The sequence below is a fragment of the Nerophis lumbriciformis genome, linkage group LG16 (genome assembly GCF_033978685.3).
Source record: "Nerophis lumbriciformis linkage group LG16, RoL_Nlum_v2.1, whole genome shotgun sequence".
NCBI lineage: Eukaryota > Metazoa > Chordata > Actinopteri > Syngnathiformes > Syngnathidae > Nerophis > Nerophis lumbriciformis.
This window is the reverse complement of record NC_084563.2, coordinates 30,849,583-30,868,455: the sequence shown is the minus strand read 5'-3', so window position 1 is coordinate 30,868,455 and position 18,873 is coordinate 30,849,583. Positions and strand designations below refer to the sequence as shown.

Genomic DNA, 18,873 nt, shown 5'->3' with positions numbered 1-18,873 from the left:
CGGCTGTGTCAAATATGATACAAATTGGAAATCACATATGGAAAATGATTATAGTAAAAAGCTCCAGTTTCAAATAATTGGATTTCAGTGGTTCAGGCTTTAAATGTGGACTATATTTTCCATTCAATTAGATTGTTTCATTCAAATAAATCACCATGTTGAGTTTAAACAACAACGCATGTGTGCAGTAGTGTTAGTAAACTGTAGTGCGCCCGGCAGCCTGTAGGTGGCAGTAAGTCCCTAAATGTGCGGGAGTAACGTCGTGACGTCACGTTTATTTAGAAAAGAAGCGCGCAGATCAAAATGGCGCAGGGATGTCGACACTCGGCGGCGAGACATCGCTAACTTCTTAATACACACAAGTTTCGAAGTTACCTGTTGGTGCCACCATGTCGTTACTAAAACCATTTAGTAAACTGCCTGACTTGAAAACCGCGAGCATATTGGTGAGTTTTACTTCGGAGCTTTACATTGTGGTCTCGCATCGGGAGAACCGGACAAAGTGTTTTTGGACTGCACCGAATGGGCATTAACGTGAACAGACATACACGTGTGGAAGACAAAGAAATCACTAACTTCAGAACTGTAACCTATTTTTATGGGCTTGCCTCTTTGTGATGTTAAGTTCCTGTTATAAGGTGTTATACAGTGTATGCCGTGAGCTCTTATTTTGAAGGCGCTAAGAGCGGAAGTGGTGACACGTTGTAGCGGATTGATTGATTGATTGATTGATTGATACTTTTATTAGTAGATTGCACAGTACAGTACGTAATCCGTACAATTGACCACTAAATGGTAACACCCCAATGAGTTTTTCAACTTGTTTAAGTCGGGGTCCACTTAAATTGATTCATGATACAGATATATACTATCATCATAATACAGTCATCACACAAGATAATCATCAGAGTATATACATTGAATTATTTACAATCCGGGATGGGGGGGGGTTAGGTTTGGTTGGTATCAACACTTCAGTCATCAACAATTGCATCATCAGAGAAATGGACATTGAAACAGTGTAGGTCTGACTTGGTAGGATATGTACAGCAAGTAGTGGACATAGAGAGAGAGAGAGATCAGAAAGCATAAGAAAAAGTATCTACATTTGATTATTTACAATCTGGGGAGGGTGTTAGTTTAGTGTTGAAGTTGCCTGGAGGTGTACTCATACTTGCCAACCCTCCCGGATTTTCCGGGAGACTCCCGAAATTCAGCGCCTCTCCCGAAAACCTCCCGGGACAAATTTTCTCCCGAAATCTCCCGATATTCAGGCGGAGCTGGAGGCCACGCCCCCTCCAGCTCCATGCGGACCTGAGTCCGCTTTCCCACAATATAAACAACGTGCCTGCCCAATCATTATAACTGTAGAATGATCGAAGGCGAGTTCTTGGTTTCTTATGTGGGTTTATTGTTAGGCAGTTTCATTAACGTCCTCCCAGTAACAACACACAACAACAGCAGTCACGTTTTCGTCTACCGTAAAGCAGTTCCTCTGCCGTAAACAGCAATGTTGTGACACACTTAAACAGGACAATACTGCCATCTAGTACATTTGATGAAAGCACTTTTGTGCGTGCCACAGCAATGCCTCATCAGAGAGGGTGTTCAGCATGGTTCGAAAAATAGTGACAGAGAATAGAACACGGATGGACAATTCAACCCTTAACTCAACAATGAGTAGATGAGTGTTATGTGTGTGTATATGTGTAAATAAATGAACACTGAAATTCAAGTATTTATTTTATTTACATATATATATATATATATATATATATATATATAATAAAATAAATATATTTTTATAGCTAGAATTCACTGAAAGTCAAGTATTTCTTATATATATATATATATATAATATATATATATACTAGCTATAAATATATATTTCTTTTTTATATATATATATATATATATGAAATACTTGACTTGGTGAATTCTAGCTGTAAATATACTCCTCCCCTCTTAACCACGCCCCCGTCCCAACCACGCCCCCCGCACCCACCCCCACCCCCCATCTCCCGAAATCGGAGGTCTCAAGGTTGGCAAGTATGAGGTGTACTTTTATTGTGGTTTTGAAGGAGGATAGAGATGCCCTTTCTTTTACACCTGTTGGTAGTGCATTCCATATTGATGTGGCATAGAAGGAGAATGAGTTAAGACCTTTGTTAGATCGGAATCTGGGTTTAACGTGGTTTGTGGAGCTCCCCCTGGTGTTGTGGTTATGGAGATCATTTACGTTAAGGAAGTAGTTTGACATGTACTTCGGTATCAGGGAGGTGTAGCGGATTTTATAGACTAGGCTCAGTGCAAGTTGTTTTACTCTGTCCTCCACCCTGAGCCAGCCCACTTTGGAGAAGTGGGTAGGAGTGAGGTGGGATTTGGGGTGGAGGTCTAGAAGTAATCTGACTAGCTTGTTCTGGGATGTTTGGAGTCTAGATTTGAGGGTTTTGGAGGTGCTAGGGTGTACCCCGCCTTCCGCCCGATTGTAGCTGAGATAGGCTCCAGCGCCCCCCGCGACCCCAAAGGGAATAAGCGGTAGAAAATGGATGGATGGAGGTTACCAGGAGGTGCATGTGTAATTGAAAAAGGGTTGAATGAGAGTTCCCACTAGAATCCTCATGGAGCGGAGGTTTTGAAAGAAAGGAAATAAAGTCGTCCTCGTGTAAAACTGGAGCCTCCGTGTTTGTTATTTTGTAGTTTTGTACAGTATAGGCGACATATATAAACCCTCGGTTGCAGCGGTGGAATTTGAACCCACACCATCGAAATGACTGGAGTGTAAAACTGGAGCCTCCGTTTTTATTTTATAGTTTTATATATACTGTATAAAACTACAACATAACAAACACGGAGGTTGTTAAATACTAGCTGATTTAAACATGACTATGGATTAAAAAAAGAACACTGAAAAATATCTCATTCTCACAGACCCCTTATCATTTTAGTTGGATTTTTTTTAAACTGTCATAGCTGAAAAAATAATATTGATATATGTTATGAATTATCGACTTTTGGTAGGCTCCAATTAATACACATCAAATATTTCACTACAATTTTTTGGGGAAAATGTAGCAGTTTTTATCTTTAATTTAATGTATTTTGTTTTGTTTTTTTTTACAAAAAGTTAAGTTGAAAAGTTAAAGTACCGCTGATAGTCACACACACACACACACACACTAGATGCGGTGAGGGCATAAAACATCTATTTTCTACTGCTTGATCTAGAAATGTAAACGTAAAAAAATAATAATGTGTGACTTATTTTTTACACTGTTATGAGTGGGGGCCCTTTTGGACCCCTGATTAGTTTAGTGGGATTTTAAAAAAAACTGTCATAGCTCAAAAAATAATATTGAATTCAAATCAATGTTATGAATTATTGACATTTGGAAGGCTCCAATTAATTCACATCAAATATTCCACTACATTTTTTTGGGAGAAAAAAGGACATTAACAACATCCATTTTCTACTGCTTGATCGAGAAATGTAAACGTAAAAAAAATAATAATATTAAGGTGTGACTTATTTTTTTCCACTTTTATGAGTGGGGCCCTATTGGACCCCTGATAAGTATAGTAGAAGTTTTTTAAACTCATACCTCAAAAAAGTATATTGAATCCAAATCAATGTTATGAATTATTGACCTCCAATTAATTCACATCAAATATTCCACTACATTTTTTTTGGGAGAAAAATGTTGCATTTTTTAATGTTTGTCATTTAAACATTTTTTACAAAAAGGACATTAACAACATCTGTTTTCTACTGCTTAATCTAGAAATTTAAACGTAAAACAAAATAATAATAATAATTTGTGACTTATTTTTTTCCACTTTTATAAGTGGGGCCCTTTTGGACCCCTGATAATTAGGTGGAATGTTTTTAAAACTCATACCTCAAAAAAGTATATTGAATCCAAATCAATGTTATGAATTATTGACCTCCAATTAATTCACATCAAATATTCCACTACAATATTTTGGGGATTTTATTTTTGCATTTTTTATGTTTTTATTTTTTTACAAAAAGGGCATAACATCAAAAAATCCGAAAGGTTAAAAAAAAAGTCTATGTAAATTGTATTGGTTTTGTTTATGAAATACATGCAAATGACTCCCGCATGTTTTGGTTTTTCACTGTGGCCCTCAGTGTAAAAAGCTTGGACACCCCTGGTGCACAGCCTTTTTTTTTTTCAGCGTTTTATAAAATTGTATTAAGGGAGAAGTTTCATGCTGATGTGGTGTTTTTTTTTTCCAGCTGGTGGAGAGAGAAGAAGAGTTTCATCACAGATTAGCTGACGCTCTAGTGAAGGAGACGGCGGTCACATTGAGTGTGTGAGTTGTGCTTAATTCCTCCAACTGCTGATATTCAGGGAAAAAAATCTCTTTTCAATGCATTTGGTAGTTTGGAGCTTCACTGAGCCGTGACATTGTCCCGATTGAATAATCCAATAAAATGAGCCAATCCGACAAAGGAGCTAATGGTTGAATGCTGCATTAGTTCTATGCTGCCCAATGGGCTGTATTTCTATGGCTGCTTGGCAGCAGTCAGGCCTCTTTTATAGCTGATGGCTGCTTGCACAGTGCAAAGTGCTCCATCCTGGATAATTAGGGAGCTGTCAATGTCTCGCTCAAGGACACGAGACACCAAGCCGAGCTTCTGGGCTCTGGAAAGTGTCGAGAGAGTCCGTGTGGGTCAGTGTTGGAGGTCCAGTCTGAAGTGCTACTTTTTATTGCTGTGTGTAAAACAGGAGACTGGCGAGGAGTCTGCCCTTCAAACACGAGCCCAGTCGCCCCAGAATAGACCTGGTGGTCTTTATCATCAACCTCACCTCAGAGCTCAGGTAGGTTTTCCAGACTAGACATATTTCTCTGGGCTATAACCAACATATTTCTCTGGGCTATAAACCAACATAATGTCTATAATCCACTTTGAACTCCTGAAAGGATACTGGCCATATTGTCCGAACTACAGAGCACATCCAATACATTTTGTGGGGAGGGTATTTTCCATAATATCCAATCCCCTTTATTTATATCGCTTTATTAACAACAAACTCTCCAGAGTGCTGCACATACAAAAAGAAACAATGAAAGTAATAAAATTACAATACCGTAATTTAAAATGAAACAATAAACAAACAAATGATAACAATAGAATAGAATAATAAAATACATCAAATATAATAAAACAATAAAAACTAATCAATACAATAGAATAAAACCAATCAATACATTAGAATAAAACCAATCAATCAAATATAATAAAACAACAATAAATCAATATAATAGAATACAATAATAAAAGACATCAATAAAATAGAATAAAACAATAATCTATATAATAGAATAAAATCATAAAAGATATCAATAAAATAGAATACAACAATAAAAACAAATCAATATAATGGAAAAAAATAAAACAAATCAATCAATAAGTACAGACCTAACTGCTTGGCATCTCTGCCTGTCGCACCTCCTCCAGTGCACTTGGAGGTCAGCTGCAGGGTCGTCAGCTGGTGCCACCGTTCACTGATGTTTCGCCCCCAAGCCAGGACACCTCGCGGTGGGGGGGCAGTGGCTAAGCGGGGACGTCTCCCCGCGCCACTCCCTGCAACTGACCTCAATGGGGTGTTGAGCCCCAAGTGTTGTCCCTCCTTCTTAGCCACATCCAGAAACTTGCCTTCTCTGCCTCCTCTGCCAACTCCTTGATGGCCCTCCTGAGGTTGGAACCGGTCATTCCCGCCGCACGCAGGAGCCGGGTCGCAGAACCTCCTACGAAGCCCCTGCATCCGATCTCCACGGGGTGAATGGACGCAGACCAGCCTCCCCCCTTGCAGTCCTCTGCCAGGTCGCTGTACTTTGACCGTTTGAACTCATGTGCTACTGGTATTCCCTCCTCCCATGGCACGGTTAGTTCAATGATGAGTACTTTCTTAGCAGCTGAGGACCACATCACAACGTCTGGTCTTAGCGTTGTCTGTATTACCTCAGTTGGGAAGACTAGCTGCTTGTCCAGGTCAACGCGCATCTCCCAGCCCTTACCAGGGGTAAGCAGAAGTGATGATCTTCCCGCCTCTGTCTTCTGTCCTACCTCTCCTGGTTTGATGAAAGTGATGTTTGGCCGATGGGGATCTGTGGCGTTGTTTGCCCCGACTCTGCATCTCTCCAACAGCTCTGCCAACTTCCTCAGCACCTGATTGTGTCGCCACCGGAAGCGCCCCTGCGTTAGCGCGACGTTGCAACCTGAAAGGATGTGTTTGAGTCCTGCATAAGAATAGAATAAAAACAATAACAAATCAATATAATAGAATAAAACTAATCAATCAAATAGAATAAAACAATAACAAATCAATATAATGGAATATAATAATGAAATACATCAATAAAATAGAATAAAACAATAAAATAGAATAAAACAATACAAAATCAATATAATAGAATTAAATCATAAAATATATCAATAAAATAGAATTCAACAATAAAAATTAATGAATATAATGGAATAAAACAAAAACAAATCAATAAAATAGAATACAAAAACAATATAATAGAATAAAACAATAACAAATCAATATAATAGAATACAACTGTAAATTACATCAATAAAATAGAATTAAACAATAAAAACAAATCAATGTAATAGAATAAAACAATAAAAACAAATCAATATATTAGAATAAAACAATAAAAACAAATCAATAAAATAGAATAAAACAATAAAAAATCAATTTAATAGAATAAAATCATAAAATATATCAATAAAATGGAACACAACAATAAAAACAAATCAATATAATGGAATAAAACAAAAACAAATCAATATAATGAATACAAAATCAATATAATAGAATGCAATCAAATATATCAACACAATAGAATACAACAATAAAAACAAATCAATATAATAAAAAGAATAAAACAATTAAAAAAATCAATATTAGAATAAAACAATAAAAACAAATCAATAAAATAGAATAAAACAACAACGAATCAATATAATAGAAAAAAAATCAATATACGTAATAGAATCAAATCAAATATATCAATACAATAGAATACAACAATAAAAACAAATCAATATAATGGAATAAAACAATAAAAACAAATCAATATAATAGAATAAAACAATAAAATAAAATCAATACAATTTTCATAGGTTAAATGAACACAATTGCATTTCTTAGTTGTGTGATGTGTTTATAGACGTTTAGATTGGGGGGTGTCCTTTTTTAATGGGAAAAGATGTTCATGTATCTTGTATGCATGTTAGCCTTTCAGCTCGCGACTGTCAGTCTGAGTTTATCAGAGTGTACGGTTGTTTGATCATTTTGCTTTAAAACGGTAATAATACCAGTACCTAATATAGATAGGTCAGGGCTATTCATTGACATCATGAAGGGGGTCGCAGTTTAAGGAGCCCAAGGTCTCGGATGTCGAAATGTGGATGTTTCGTCAGGAATTCCCTGAGCAGGTTGTTCACACTGCACTGTCAATACATTCATTATTCTGTCCTCGCTACTCCTTTCCAGCATGCGCAGCAAGACAGATTGTTAACAGCGTGAAGGATTGATATTTCCTTCTTTTGAAATATTTTCTTTCCTCAGTTTTATTTCTTTACACTTCTTCATTCATTTAAGTTTGTAAGACTAAAAATATATAATATATATATAATATTATGTCAATTGTGTATTTTACATGAATGATGTCCATTTTGTATTTTGCATACATAAAATAGAAGGTTTCGTGTTAATACATTCACACAATAAATGACAAATGTTTAAGCATATTGGAATAAACAACATCTACATTAAACATTGCACACCATGTATGTGACTCTATCTAAAACTAAAACTAGCGTTATTGCCCTCTTCTGGTCATCAGGCCTATTTGGGTCGTGTTCGGCGGGCCAAAGGAAAGGCCGCCAGTTGAATAGACCTGCTGAAGTTGTTCAATAATCAAATATTTTGTTGTCACAGTCTACATTCTGCGGAAGATTCCCTCAAGTATTTGGACCCTGGATATTTCCTCGGAAAAGTCTGCTTCATGGTCACCAACGGTATGTCCAAAAAACTGATAAAACTTGTATTCTTGGTGATCTGCATCAATTTAGCAACGTGTCATCAAAGAGTAAAAATGCATTCTGTAAATATGCATCATAACAAAAAGGGTAATCATTAAAAAAAATGGATAGATGTTGATAGTTCAACTCATACTGACTAGTATACACACATAATACATACTGACTGGTATACACACATGATACGTACTGACTGGTATAAACACATAATACATACTGACTGGTATACACACAATACATACTGAGTGGTATACACACATAATACATACTGCAGATGCCCTCCCACCTCGCCTGTTTAAGGAGGTACTTGCTACTATTGGATCAAGTGTCCTTAACATTATCAATAGTAGCCTCTCTTCTGGAATAGTTCCAGTAGAGTTTAAACATGCAGTGGTACGACCTCTACTTAAAAAACCCAGCCTCGACCCCTCTCTCCTCTCTAACTTCAGACCTATCTCTAATCTTCCATACATTTCCAAAATATTAGAGAAGGTTGTCTACAGTCAGTTGTTGCCCTTCTTAGAGGATAATGGTATCACTGAGCTGTTCCAGTCCGGTTTTAAAGCCCTCCACAGCACAGAGTCAGCGCTTCTAAAAGTTTTTAACGATATCCTCCTGTCCACTGATTCTGGTAAATATGTTGTCCTGGTGCTTTTAGATCTGTCTGCTGCGTTCGACACCGTCGACCACGCCACCTTAATCACTCGTCTTGAGAACTGTGTGGGCATTAAGGGCGTCGCCCTCAACTGGTTCCGGTCGTACCTAACCGACAGGAGTTTTTGTGTAAAAGTAGACAGTTTTATGTCGTCCACAGCTCCTTTACCACATGGGGTCCCCCAGGGCTCAATCCTTGCCCCAATTTTATTTGCGCTTTACCTTCTCCCCCTTGGTTCTATTTTTAGGAAGTACAGTATTGCATTTCATTTTTATGCCGATGATTGCCAGATTTATTTTCCCATGGCACAAAATAACACGGTTCAACGTCTTATTGACTGCCTGCACGACATCAAAGTCTGGCTTTCAGCTAACTTCCTGAGCCTAAATGAAGATAAAACAGAAGTTATGTTGTTCGGTCCAAGTCGCTCTCCCTCCCCCAACGTTGACCTCGGCACTCTGACCCCGTATCTCAGCGACTCTGTCACAAACCTGGGGGTAAAGTTTGACTCAGATTTTAAATTCGAAAAACAAATCAGCAGCGTCGTTCAAAAAAGCTTTTATCAATTACGCCAAATAGCGAAAGTGAAACCGCTTCTATCAAGACATGATCTTGAGAAATTAATCCACGCTTTTATCTCGACTCGTCTTGATTATTGTAATGCCCTGTATGTTGGCATTAGCCAGGCCTCCCTCGCCCGCCTGCAGCTCGTGCAGAACTCTGCTGCTCGTCTGCTAACACAGACCCGCAGACGTGAGCACATCACCCCTATTTTAGCGTCCCTTCACTGGCTCCCTGTGCGTTACCGAATACATTTTAAACTCCTTTTATTTGTTTTTAAATGTCTAAACAACCTCGCGCCAACCTATCTCTCCGACCTCCTTCAGCCTTACTGCCCCACCCGATCCTTAAGATCAGCCGATCAGCTGCTGTTGACGGTCCCTGACACAAGGCTGAAGCTTAAAGGTGACAGAGCTTTCGCCGTTGCTGCTCCCAAGCTCTGGAACGACCTACCCCTGAGTGTTAGACAAGCCTCCTCTCTTCCTGTTTTTAAATCTCTCTTAAAAACATACTTTTATTCCATGGCTTTTAACACTGAGTGATATCCATCCTGCAATGGCGCCCCATAATACACCTGCTGTGATCCTGTTTTTATGTTTTTATGTTTTTATTAATTCTATTTTAATTATTTATTTTTTATCGTGTTCTGTTTGTGTTGTGTTGTGTTTGCTCGGTACTCGTTTTATCTTTTAACCTGCTCATTGTACAGCACTTTGGCTACCCCTGTGGTAAATTTTAAATGTGCTCTATAAATAAAGTTGATTTGATTTGATACTGACTGGTATACACACATAATATATACTGACTGGTATACACACATAATACATACTGACTGGTGTACACACAATACATACTGACTGGTATACACACATAATACATACTGGCTGGTGTACACAATACATACTGACTGGTGTACACACATAATACATACTGAGTGGTATACACACAACACATACTGACTGGTATACACACATAATACATACTGACTGGTATACACACATAATACATCCTGACTGGTATATACACAATACATACTGACTGGTGTACACACAATACATACTGACTGGTGTACACACATAATACATACTGGCTGGTGTACACATAATACATACTGACTGGTGTACACACAATACATACTGACTGGTATACACACATAATACATACTGACTGGTGTACACACATAATACATACTGACTGGTATACACACATAATACACACTGAGTGGTACACACACATAATACATACTGAGTGGTACACACATAATACATACTGACTGGTGTACACACATAATACATACTGGCTGGTGTACACACAATACATACTGACTGGTATACACACATAATACATACTTAGTGGTACACGCATAATACATACTGACTGGTATACACACATGATACATACTGACTGGTATACACACACACAATACATACTGACTGGTATACACACATAATACATACTGACTGGTATACACACATAATACACACTGACTGGTATACACACATAATACACACTGAGTGGTACACACACATACTACATACTGAGTGGTACACACATAATACATACTGGCTGGTATACACACATAATACATACTGACTGGTATACACACATAATACATACTGACTGGTGTACACACATAATACATACTGGCTGGTGTACACACATAATATATACTGACTGTTATACACACAATACATACTGACTGGTATACACACATAATACATACCGACTGGTATACACACATAATACACACTGACTGGTATACACACATAATACATACTGACTGGTATACACACATAATACATACCGACTGGTATACACACATAATACACACTGACTGGTATACACACATAATACATACCGACTGGTATACACACACAATACATACTGACTGGTATACACACACAATACATACTGACTGGTATACACACATAATACATACTGACGGGTATACACACATAATACATACTGACTGGTATACACAAGCTATGAAGATGATATCAGTAGAAAAAACTGCATTTAGTTGAGATAATAATGAGTCATATATTGGAATATGGGGTCCATTGTTTAAATTAGTTTGAACAATAAATAAACCTAAAATATGACTTATTTTATCTTTGTGTAAAATATTGGGCACAGTGTGTTGTCAAGCTTATGAGATGTGATGCAAGTGTAAGTCACTGTCACACTATTGTTCTTTTTTAAAAGGTTTTTATTTTATTTTGTATAAATGGCTGTGATTATAATGTAAACGAGGGATTTCTAATCACTGTTATGTTGGAATTATTATTAATATTGATACTAATGTTGATATTATTCATTTTTGTTTGACTACTTTTGGATTGTTTTGTGTCATGTTTGTGTGTCCTCTCAGTTACTCTGTTGATTGCCGTTCTGAATGTTGCCGGTTTTGGAATTGTATTATTGTGTATTGAATTGTTGGACTGATTAATAAAAAATAAACCGATAAATTTGTTTTTTTTTAGTTTGCTGTCTGCAAAGAAGTCAAACTTACGTGTCCTTTTTTTTGCCCGCCTAGCCCGTAACGCCGCCGTCCCCGCAGAGCGCCTGGATGCTGTCAGGAAGCTGGCCGCATCACACTGCTGCACGCTGCTCTTTGCCGAGGATAAGGTTGGTGATGACTTTGGCCTCGAAGCACCTGAGCATGTTTATTTCACAGTAGAATTAACTGAACGTAGTGAGCCCTCTTTTCAGTCATTCACAATCTTTGTCCGGGCGGGTGGAAAGTGGGGCGCCGGCTTTACACACACAGGAAGCGCGGACATCCTTCCTTCCCGCCACTCGCTAAGTACTCATTTTATTATTTCGAGGGACAAGCTTGTTCATTTACTGTTAATATCTGCTTATTCTCTGTTTTAACATGTTCTATATACACTTCTGTTAAAATTTAATAATCACTTATTCTTCTCTTCTTTGATACTTTACATTAGTTTTGGATAATGCCACACATTTAGGTATCGATCCAATACCAAGTAGTTAGAGGATCATACATTGGTCATATTCAAAGTCCTCATGTGTCCAGGGACATATTTACTGACTTTATAAACATAATATGAATTTTAAAAGGTTTTTACGACGATAAAAATATCAATGTAGTCATAGTAGTATCGACTAAATATGCTCTTGTACTTGGTATCATTACAGTAGATGGCAGGTGTAGATCCACCCATGGCATTTGTTTACATTCAGGAACGGCGTCATTAGCGGTGAGTGTGTAGTGAAGCATGTTTAGCTATTCCTCGTCCCCCAGTGATAATGATACTTGTAAGAAACTACTTTATTTGTTGCCATTGAGACAAGGATTAGTGATTTAGAAGTCGCCACAACACTGATGACTGTGAATGAACATTAGCTGCCCGCTGGCCATGTCTTAAAGTACCTCTTCCTGAGGGCGTTTCAGTGTTATAATTTCACCTTTATCTTTTTGATGACTTAAATTAAGTGACGGGCCACATCCGGTGCCCGGACCTTGAGTCAATCAGTGTTTCTTAGGCCGCAGCAGTACTCGGTTGTAATACACTAGTCCACCACTTGTGGCAGTAATGACAACATCAAACAACAGAAGAAGTCTGGAGCTAAAGTCATAGAGAAGTTTATTCGGCGCTAAAATTATGACTAAAGTGATGAAGCTGCACCTAACACATAGGGAATAAGCGGTAGAAAATGGATGGATGTATTTATTTTAGCATGGCCAAAATATTTAGGCCAAAATGCGTAAATTCTCCCGTTTCTGTCTACACACTGTGTCGGCTTGTAAGTACTCCGTGTGTGTGCGCTGCCGAACATGCTCCCCTGCTCGTAAAACCAGCACCCTCATGCCCGTTAAAAAAATATATATATATATTTGTATATAATAAATACATATATATATATATATATATATATATATATATATATATATATATGTATTTATGTGTGTGTGTGTGTGTGTGTGTATATATATATATATACACACGTGTATATATATATATATATATATATATATATACACGTGTATATATATGTATATATATATATATACACACACACACACACATATATATATATATATATATATATATATATATATATATATATGTCTTAAGGTTATCCAAAAAATAGTGCTCGATACCGTAGTAGAGCGCAATATATGTATGTGTGGGGAAAAAAATCACAAGACTATTTCATCTCTACAGGCCTGTTTCATGAGGGGGGGTACCCTCAATCATCAGGAGATCTCCTGATGATTGAGGGTACCCCCCTCATGAAACAGGCCTGTAGAGATGAAATAGTCTTGTGATTTTTTTTCCCACACATACATATATATATATATATATATATATATATATATATATATATATATATATATATATATATTAGGGCTGCAACTAGCGATTAATTCGATAATCGATTAATCTGTCGATTATTACTTCGATTAATAATCAGATAAAAGAGACAAACTACATTTCTATCCTTTCCAGTATTTTATTGGAAAAAAAATAGCATACTGGCACCATACTTATTTTGATTATTGTTTCTCAGCTGTTTGTACATGTTGCAGTTTATAAATAAAGGTTTATAAAAAATAAAAATAATAATTGCCTCTGCGCATAGCATAGATCCAACAAATTGATGACTAAATTAATCGCCAACTATTTTTATAATCGGTTTTAATCGATTTAATCGATTAGTTGTTGCAGCCCTAATATATATGTATATGTGTATAATTATGAGGAACCGGTACTGTCGGGTTCAAACACCGATGACATCTATTAAACAGACAAGAAGCAAAGAATCAAACAGAGACAGGATTCAATTTAGCTCATGAGGAGAGGGCGTCGACCTGTACCCTCGTACAGTGTCGTCCCACGCTCTGACGAGGGAGTTCCACACCTCCTCTTTTATTTGGGTCTTTTCTGGTTACATAGCATTACATTACATTACGCAGCTGCTCCTAAGGGTAGGTGGTCATAAACAGCTGTTGCACTAGGTCATAAACAGTTCAGAGAAACGGTGCCTGGAGCGTAGTCAGGTCCTGCTTCCTCTCTGCTTTGTAGATCTCGGGTCCGGACAAGATCCTCCCGTGGCTGACAATAGATCAAAGAAACCCATCGCACACATTGGAGTTTTTCAAGCCTTCTGCTTGATAAGATGAAAGACAGCTTTTTTCTTCTCGCAGGGGACCTAAACTCAATGTAACACAGAAGTTGTGTGATAACTTCTATACAATTATTCTGACAGGTACTTTTCAAACAGAGTATAGTACAGTTTTTGATTCATTAGTACCGCTATACTATACTAGTAGCGATATACCGTACAACCCTAAATTCCATCATGACAAAAGCATAAGTGGCAATTGTCCTGGGACCATTCAGTGCCATCCCAGCATGCACGTTGCTGGATAGCAGCAGATGAACTGCCATGTTCCGCTTAACTGTGTTCCGTCTTCCTGCTGTGACGCCGCCGTCTTCCCGTTTCTCCCCTGCAGACAGCAGATGGTGCGCCCAACGCGGCGGAGAGGCTGCTGAGTATTCTGAAGGTGGCGGCCGGCCTGGTTCCCATGACAACGGCTCTCTATCTGTCACACCTGAATTTGTGCACCATGCCCTCAGACGTGGACGAGATGGGCTTCGATTAGCAGCGTGCTCCTTTTGCGTATTTATGTAGTCTTTCATCTTTTTAGGACGTCGTCTTTCTCCTTTTTGAGAACATACTTGTTTGTAGGCATAAATATGACTAAAACCTTTTAACATTATGTTTGTGTTCAATTACAGTAAGTATTCTAAACATTCCTGACACTTCATTTTACACACTGGCATTTTTACCAAGATTTCTTTGAAAATATTTTTGCATATACCGCAATATAATTTTACCGTGATATCGTACTGTAAGATTTTAAACCGTTACATCCCTGTACACCAATATATGTGTTGGCTGTATATATATATATATATATATATATATATATATATATATATATATATATATATATATACAGGTAAAAGCCAGTAAATTAGAATATTTTGAAAAACTTGATTTATTTCAGTAATTGCATTCAAAAGGTGTAACTTGTACATTATATTTATTCATTGCACACAGACTGATGCATTCAAATGTTTATTTCATTTAATTTTGATGATTTGAAGTGGCAACAAATGAAAATCCAAAATTCCGTGTCACAAAATTAGAATATTACTTAAGGCTAATACAAAAAAGGGATTTTTAGAAATGTTGGCCAACTGAAAAGTATGAAAATGAAAAATATGAGCATGTACAATACTCAATGCTTGGTTGGAGCTCCTTTTGCCTCAATTACTGCGTTAATGCGGCGTGGCATGGAGTCGATGAGTTTCTGGCACTGCTCAGGTGTTATGAGAGCCCAGGTTGCTCTGATAGTGGCCTTCAACTCTTCTGCGTTTTTGGGTCTGGCATTCTGCATCTTCCTTTTCACAATACCCCACAGATTTTCTATGGGGCTAAGGTCAGGGGAGTTGGCGGGCCAATTTAGAACAGAAATACCATGGTCCGTAAACCAGGCACGGGTAGATTTTGCGCTGTGTGCAGGCGCCAAGTCCTGTTGGAACTTGAAATCTCCATCTCCATAGAGCAGGTCAGCAGCAGGAAGCATGAAGTGCTCTAAAACTTGCTGGTAGACGGCTGCTTTGACCCTGGATCTCAGGAAACAGAGTGGACCGACACCAGCAGATGACATGGCACCCCAAACCATCACCCAACCATGCAAATTTTGCATTTCCTTTGGAAATCGAGGTCCCAGAGTCTGGAGGAAGACAGGAGAGGCACAGGATCCACGTTGCCTGAAGTCTAGTGTAAAGTTTCCACCATCAGTGATGGTTTGGGGTGCCATGTCATCTGCTGGTGTCGGTCCACTCTGTTTCCTGAGATCCAGGGTCAACGCAGCCGTCTACCAGCAAGTTTTAGAGCACTTCATGCTTCCTGCTGCTGACCTGCTCTATGGAGATGGAGATTTCAAGTTCCAACAGGACTTGGCGCCTGCACACAGCGCAAAATCTACCCGTGCCTGGTTTACGGACCATGGTATTTCTGTTCTAAATTGGCCCGCCAACTCCCCTGACCTTAGCCCCATAGAAAATCTGTGGGGTATTGTGAAAAGGAAGATGCAGAATGCCAGACCCAAAAACGCAGAAGAGTTGAAGGCCACTATCAGAGCAACCTGGGCTCTCATAACACCTGAGCAGTGCCAGAAACTCATCGACTCCATGCCACGCCGCATTAACGCAGTAATTGAGGCAAAAGGAGCTCCAACCAAGTATTGAGTATTGTACATGCTCATATTTTTCATTTTCATACTTTTCAGTTGGCCAACATTTCTAAAAATCCCTTTTTTGTATTAGCCTTAAGTAATATTCTAATTTTGTGACACATGGAATTTTGGATTTTCATTTGTTGCCACTTCAAATCATCAAAATTAAATGAAATAAACATTTGAATGCATCAGTCTGTGTGCAATGAATAAACATAATGTACAAGTTACACCTTTTGAATGCAATTACTGAAATAAATCAAGTTTTTCAAAATATTCTAATTTACTGGCTTTTACCTGTATATATGTGTGTGTGTGTGTGTGTATATATAATGTGTATGTATGTATATATGTGAGTTACTTTTTAAGCAGTCGACTTATGCAGCCAATTGGACGCCCATGTTGTAAACACAAACATCTCCCCAGGGGGTCCTTCCTGACTACTAGATATTTGACAAACATTGCTTTTATGCACCTCTCTTGCCCAACACCAGCCATGCTTTTTTTTTCTTTTTTTTCAAAACTTCCATCTGGACCTTGAAACACTGAAATCTCTGTTTAGAATACCAAGCAGTACAACCTCTCATCGCATTATGTCGGTGCCAGGATGCGGATATTTCTTCCTGTTAATACGGCATTTATTCATCTGATGGTGAAATCCACCTTGTCTGACCACAGGATGTATTTTAAGTGTAAGATTACATTTATTAAGAATGTATTCTGGGTATTGCAGCTGATATTTACTGGCAGTGCTGGCGGGTGAGCCTTTGTGTCTGCAGCCTGCACTGCTGCACGCACACAGTGACTAATAATAGGTGGTCATGGCAATTATCCATGCTTGTTGGAGCATGGAGTCACACTGACTATGTCTCCTCTTTACAACTGTAGCCTCTATTATCTTCTCTCTAATGATGCTTGCAGGCTTCGGAGTTGCTGTTTATGTTTGCTCAATTAGTAAATATGAAACTAAATACTTGACCGGTGGTTCTTAACCTGGGTTCGATCGAACCCTAGGGGTTCGGTAAGTCAGCCTCGGGGGTTCGGCAGAGCGGAGGTCAAGACACGCCCGACTCATCGTGTAAACAAAAACTTCTCCCTGTCAGCATATTAAGGATACCCCCAAACAATGTTCCCTCTAATTTTCCATATGTGTGAGCAAACGCAAAAACTCCTTGAGCATTCGAGATTATTTTCTAATCATCGGCGGTCACTCAAACGAGTATGACGATCTTCCTGGTAGGGGGGTATCCCTTTATGGAGGATGCCCGTGCGTGACTTTGTTTTACGTGGGGAGACTGGTGCACAGACAGTCACCACACCATCCTTGACAGAATCGGGTCAGGGTCCAGTGGCATGGAGTCCAGGATGACTGGGGACCTTTTTCTGCTGCAGCCTTCTTCCGCCATTGCAGCCGTTGTGGTAGTTCTTAAATCTACCGTCTTTCGCCTGCTCCGCCGTTGAGGTCTTCACCGTATCCCTGGCTAGGGGGCTAAGGGGTTAATCTCCTAGTGCCCCAAGACCCCATAGAGGAGCCTCCACTGCTGGATGCACTTTAACGTCATACCCAGGACATTATCTTCTAATATAAGTGTATTGGCCCACTTACAATGACTATAACATATTGTTTTTCATGAGCTGTGTACTAGTACAAACCCCATATCCATATGAGTTGGGAAATTGTGTTAGATGTAAATATAAACAGAATACAATGATTTGCAAATCCTTCTCAACCCATATTCAGTTGAATATGCTACAAAGACAACATATTTGATGTTCAAACTCATAAACTTTATTTTTTTTTGCAAATAATTAAGTTAGAATTTCATGGCTGCAACACGTGACAAAGTAGTTGGGAAAGGGCATGTTCACTGTGTTACATGGCCTTTCCTTTTAACAACACTCAGTAAACGTTTGGGAACTGAGGAGACACATTTTTGAAGCTTCTCAGGTGGAATTCTTTCCCATTCTTGCTTGATGTACAGCTTAAGTTGTTCAACAGTCCGGGGGTCTCCGTTGTGCTATTTTAGGCTTCATAATGCGCCACACATTTTCAATGTCTGGACTACAGGCAGACCAGTCTAGTACCCGCACTCTTTTACTATGAAGCCACGTTGATGTAACACGTGGCTTGGCATTGTCTTGCTGAAATAAGCAGGGGCGTCCATGGTAACGTTGCTTGGATGGCAACATATGTTGCTCCAAAACCTGTATGTACCTTTCAGCATTAATAGTGCCTTCACAGATGTGTAAGTTACCCATGTCTTGGCCACTAATACACCCCCATACCATCACACA

The 18,873-nt window shown here is 38.6% G+C and overlaps 1 protein-coding gene across 1 annotated transcript; it reads left to right on the top strand.

Moving 5' to 3' along the window:
* Positions 1–274: 274 nt before the first annotated feature.
* pane1 (proliferation associated nuclear element) lies at positions 275–15,046 on the top strand. The gene is made up of 6 exons (XM_061977361.1): positions 275–446; positions 4,262–4,338; positions 4,755–4,847; positions 7,983–8,062; positions 11,836–11,927; positions 14,785–15,046. Exons 1-6 carry the CDS (start codon positions 390–392, stop codon positions 14,932–14,934), a joined length of 549 nt encoding a protein of 182 aa, XP_061833345.1. The 5' UTR covers positions 275–389; the 3' UTR covers positions 14,935–15,046.
* The last annotated feature ends 3,827 nt before the right edge of the window (positions 15,047–18,873 follow it).

Bases quoted from the DNA above. Each gene is read 5' to 3' on its own strand.
- pane1 (XM_061977361.1), top strand. From the start codon at position 390: ATGTCGTTACTAAAACCATTTAGTAAACTGCCTGACTTGAAAACCGCG. The intron at 4,848-7,982 runs GTAGGTTTTCCA...TTGTTGTCACAG, and splicing joins AACCTCACCTCAGAGCTCAG to TCTACATTCTGCGGAAGATT. The intron at 8,063-11,835 runs GTATGTCCAAAA...TTGCCCGCCTAG, and splicing joins CTGCTTCATGGTCACCAACG to CCCGTAACGCCGCCGTCCCC.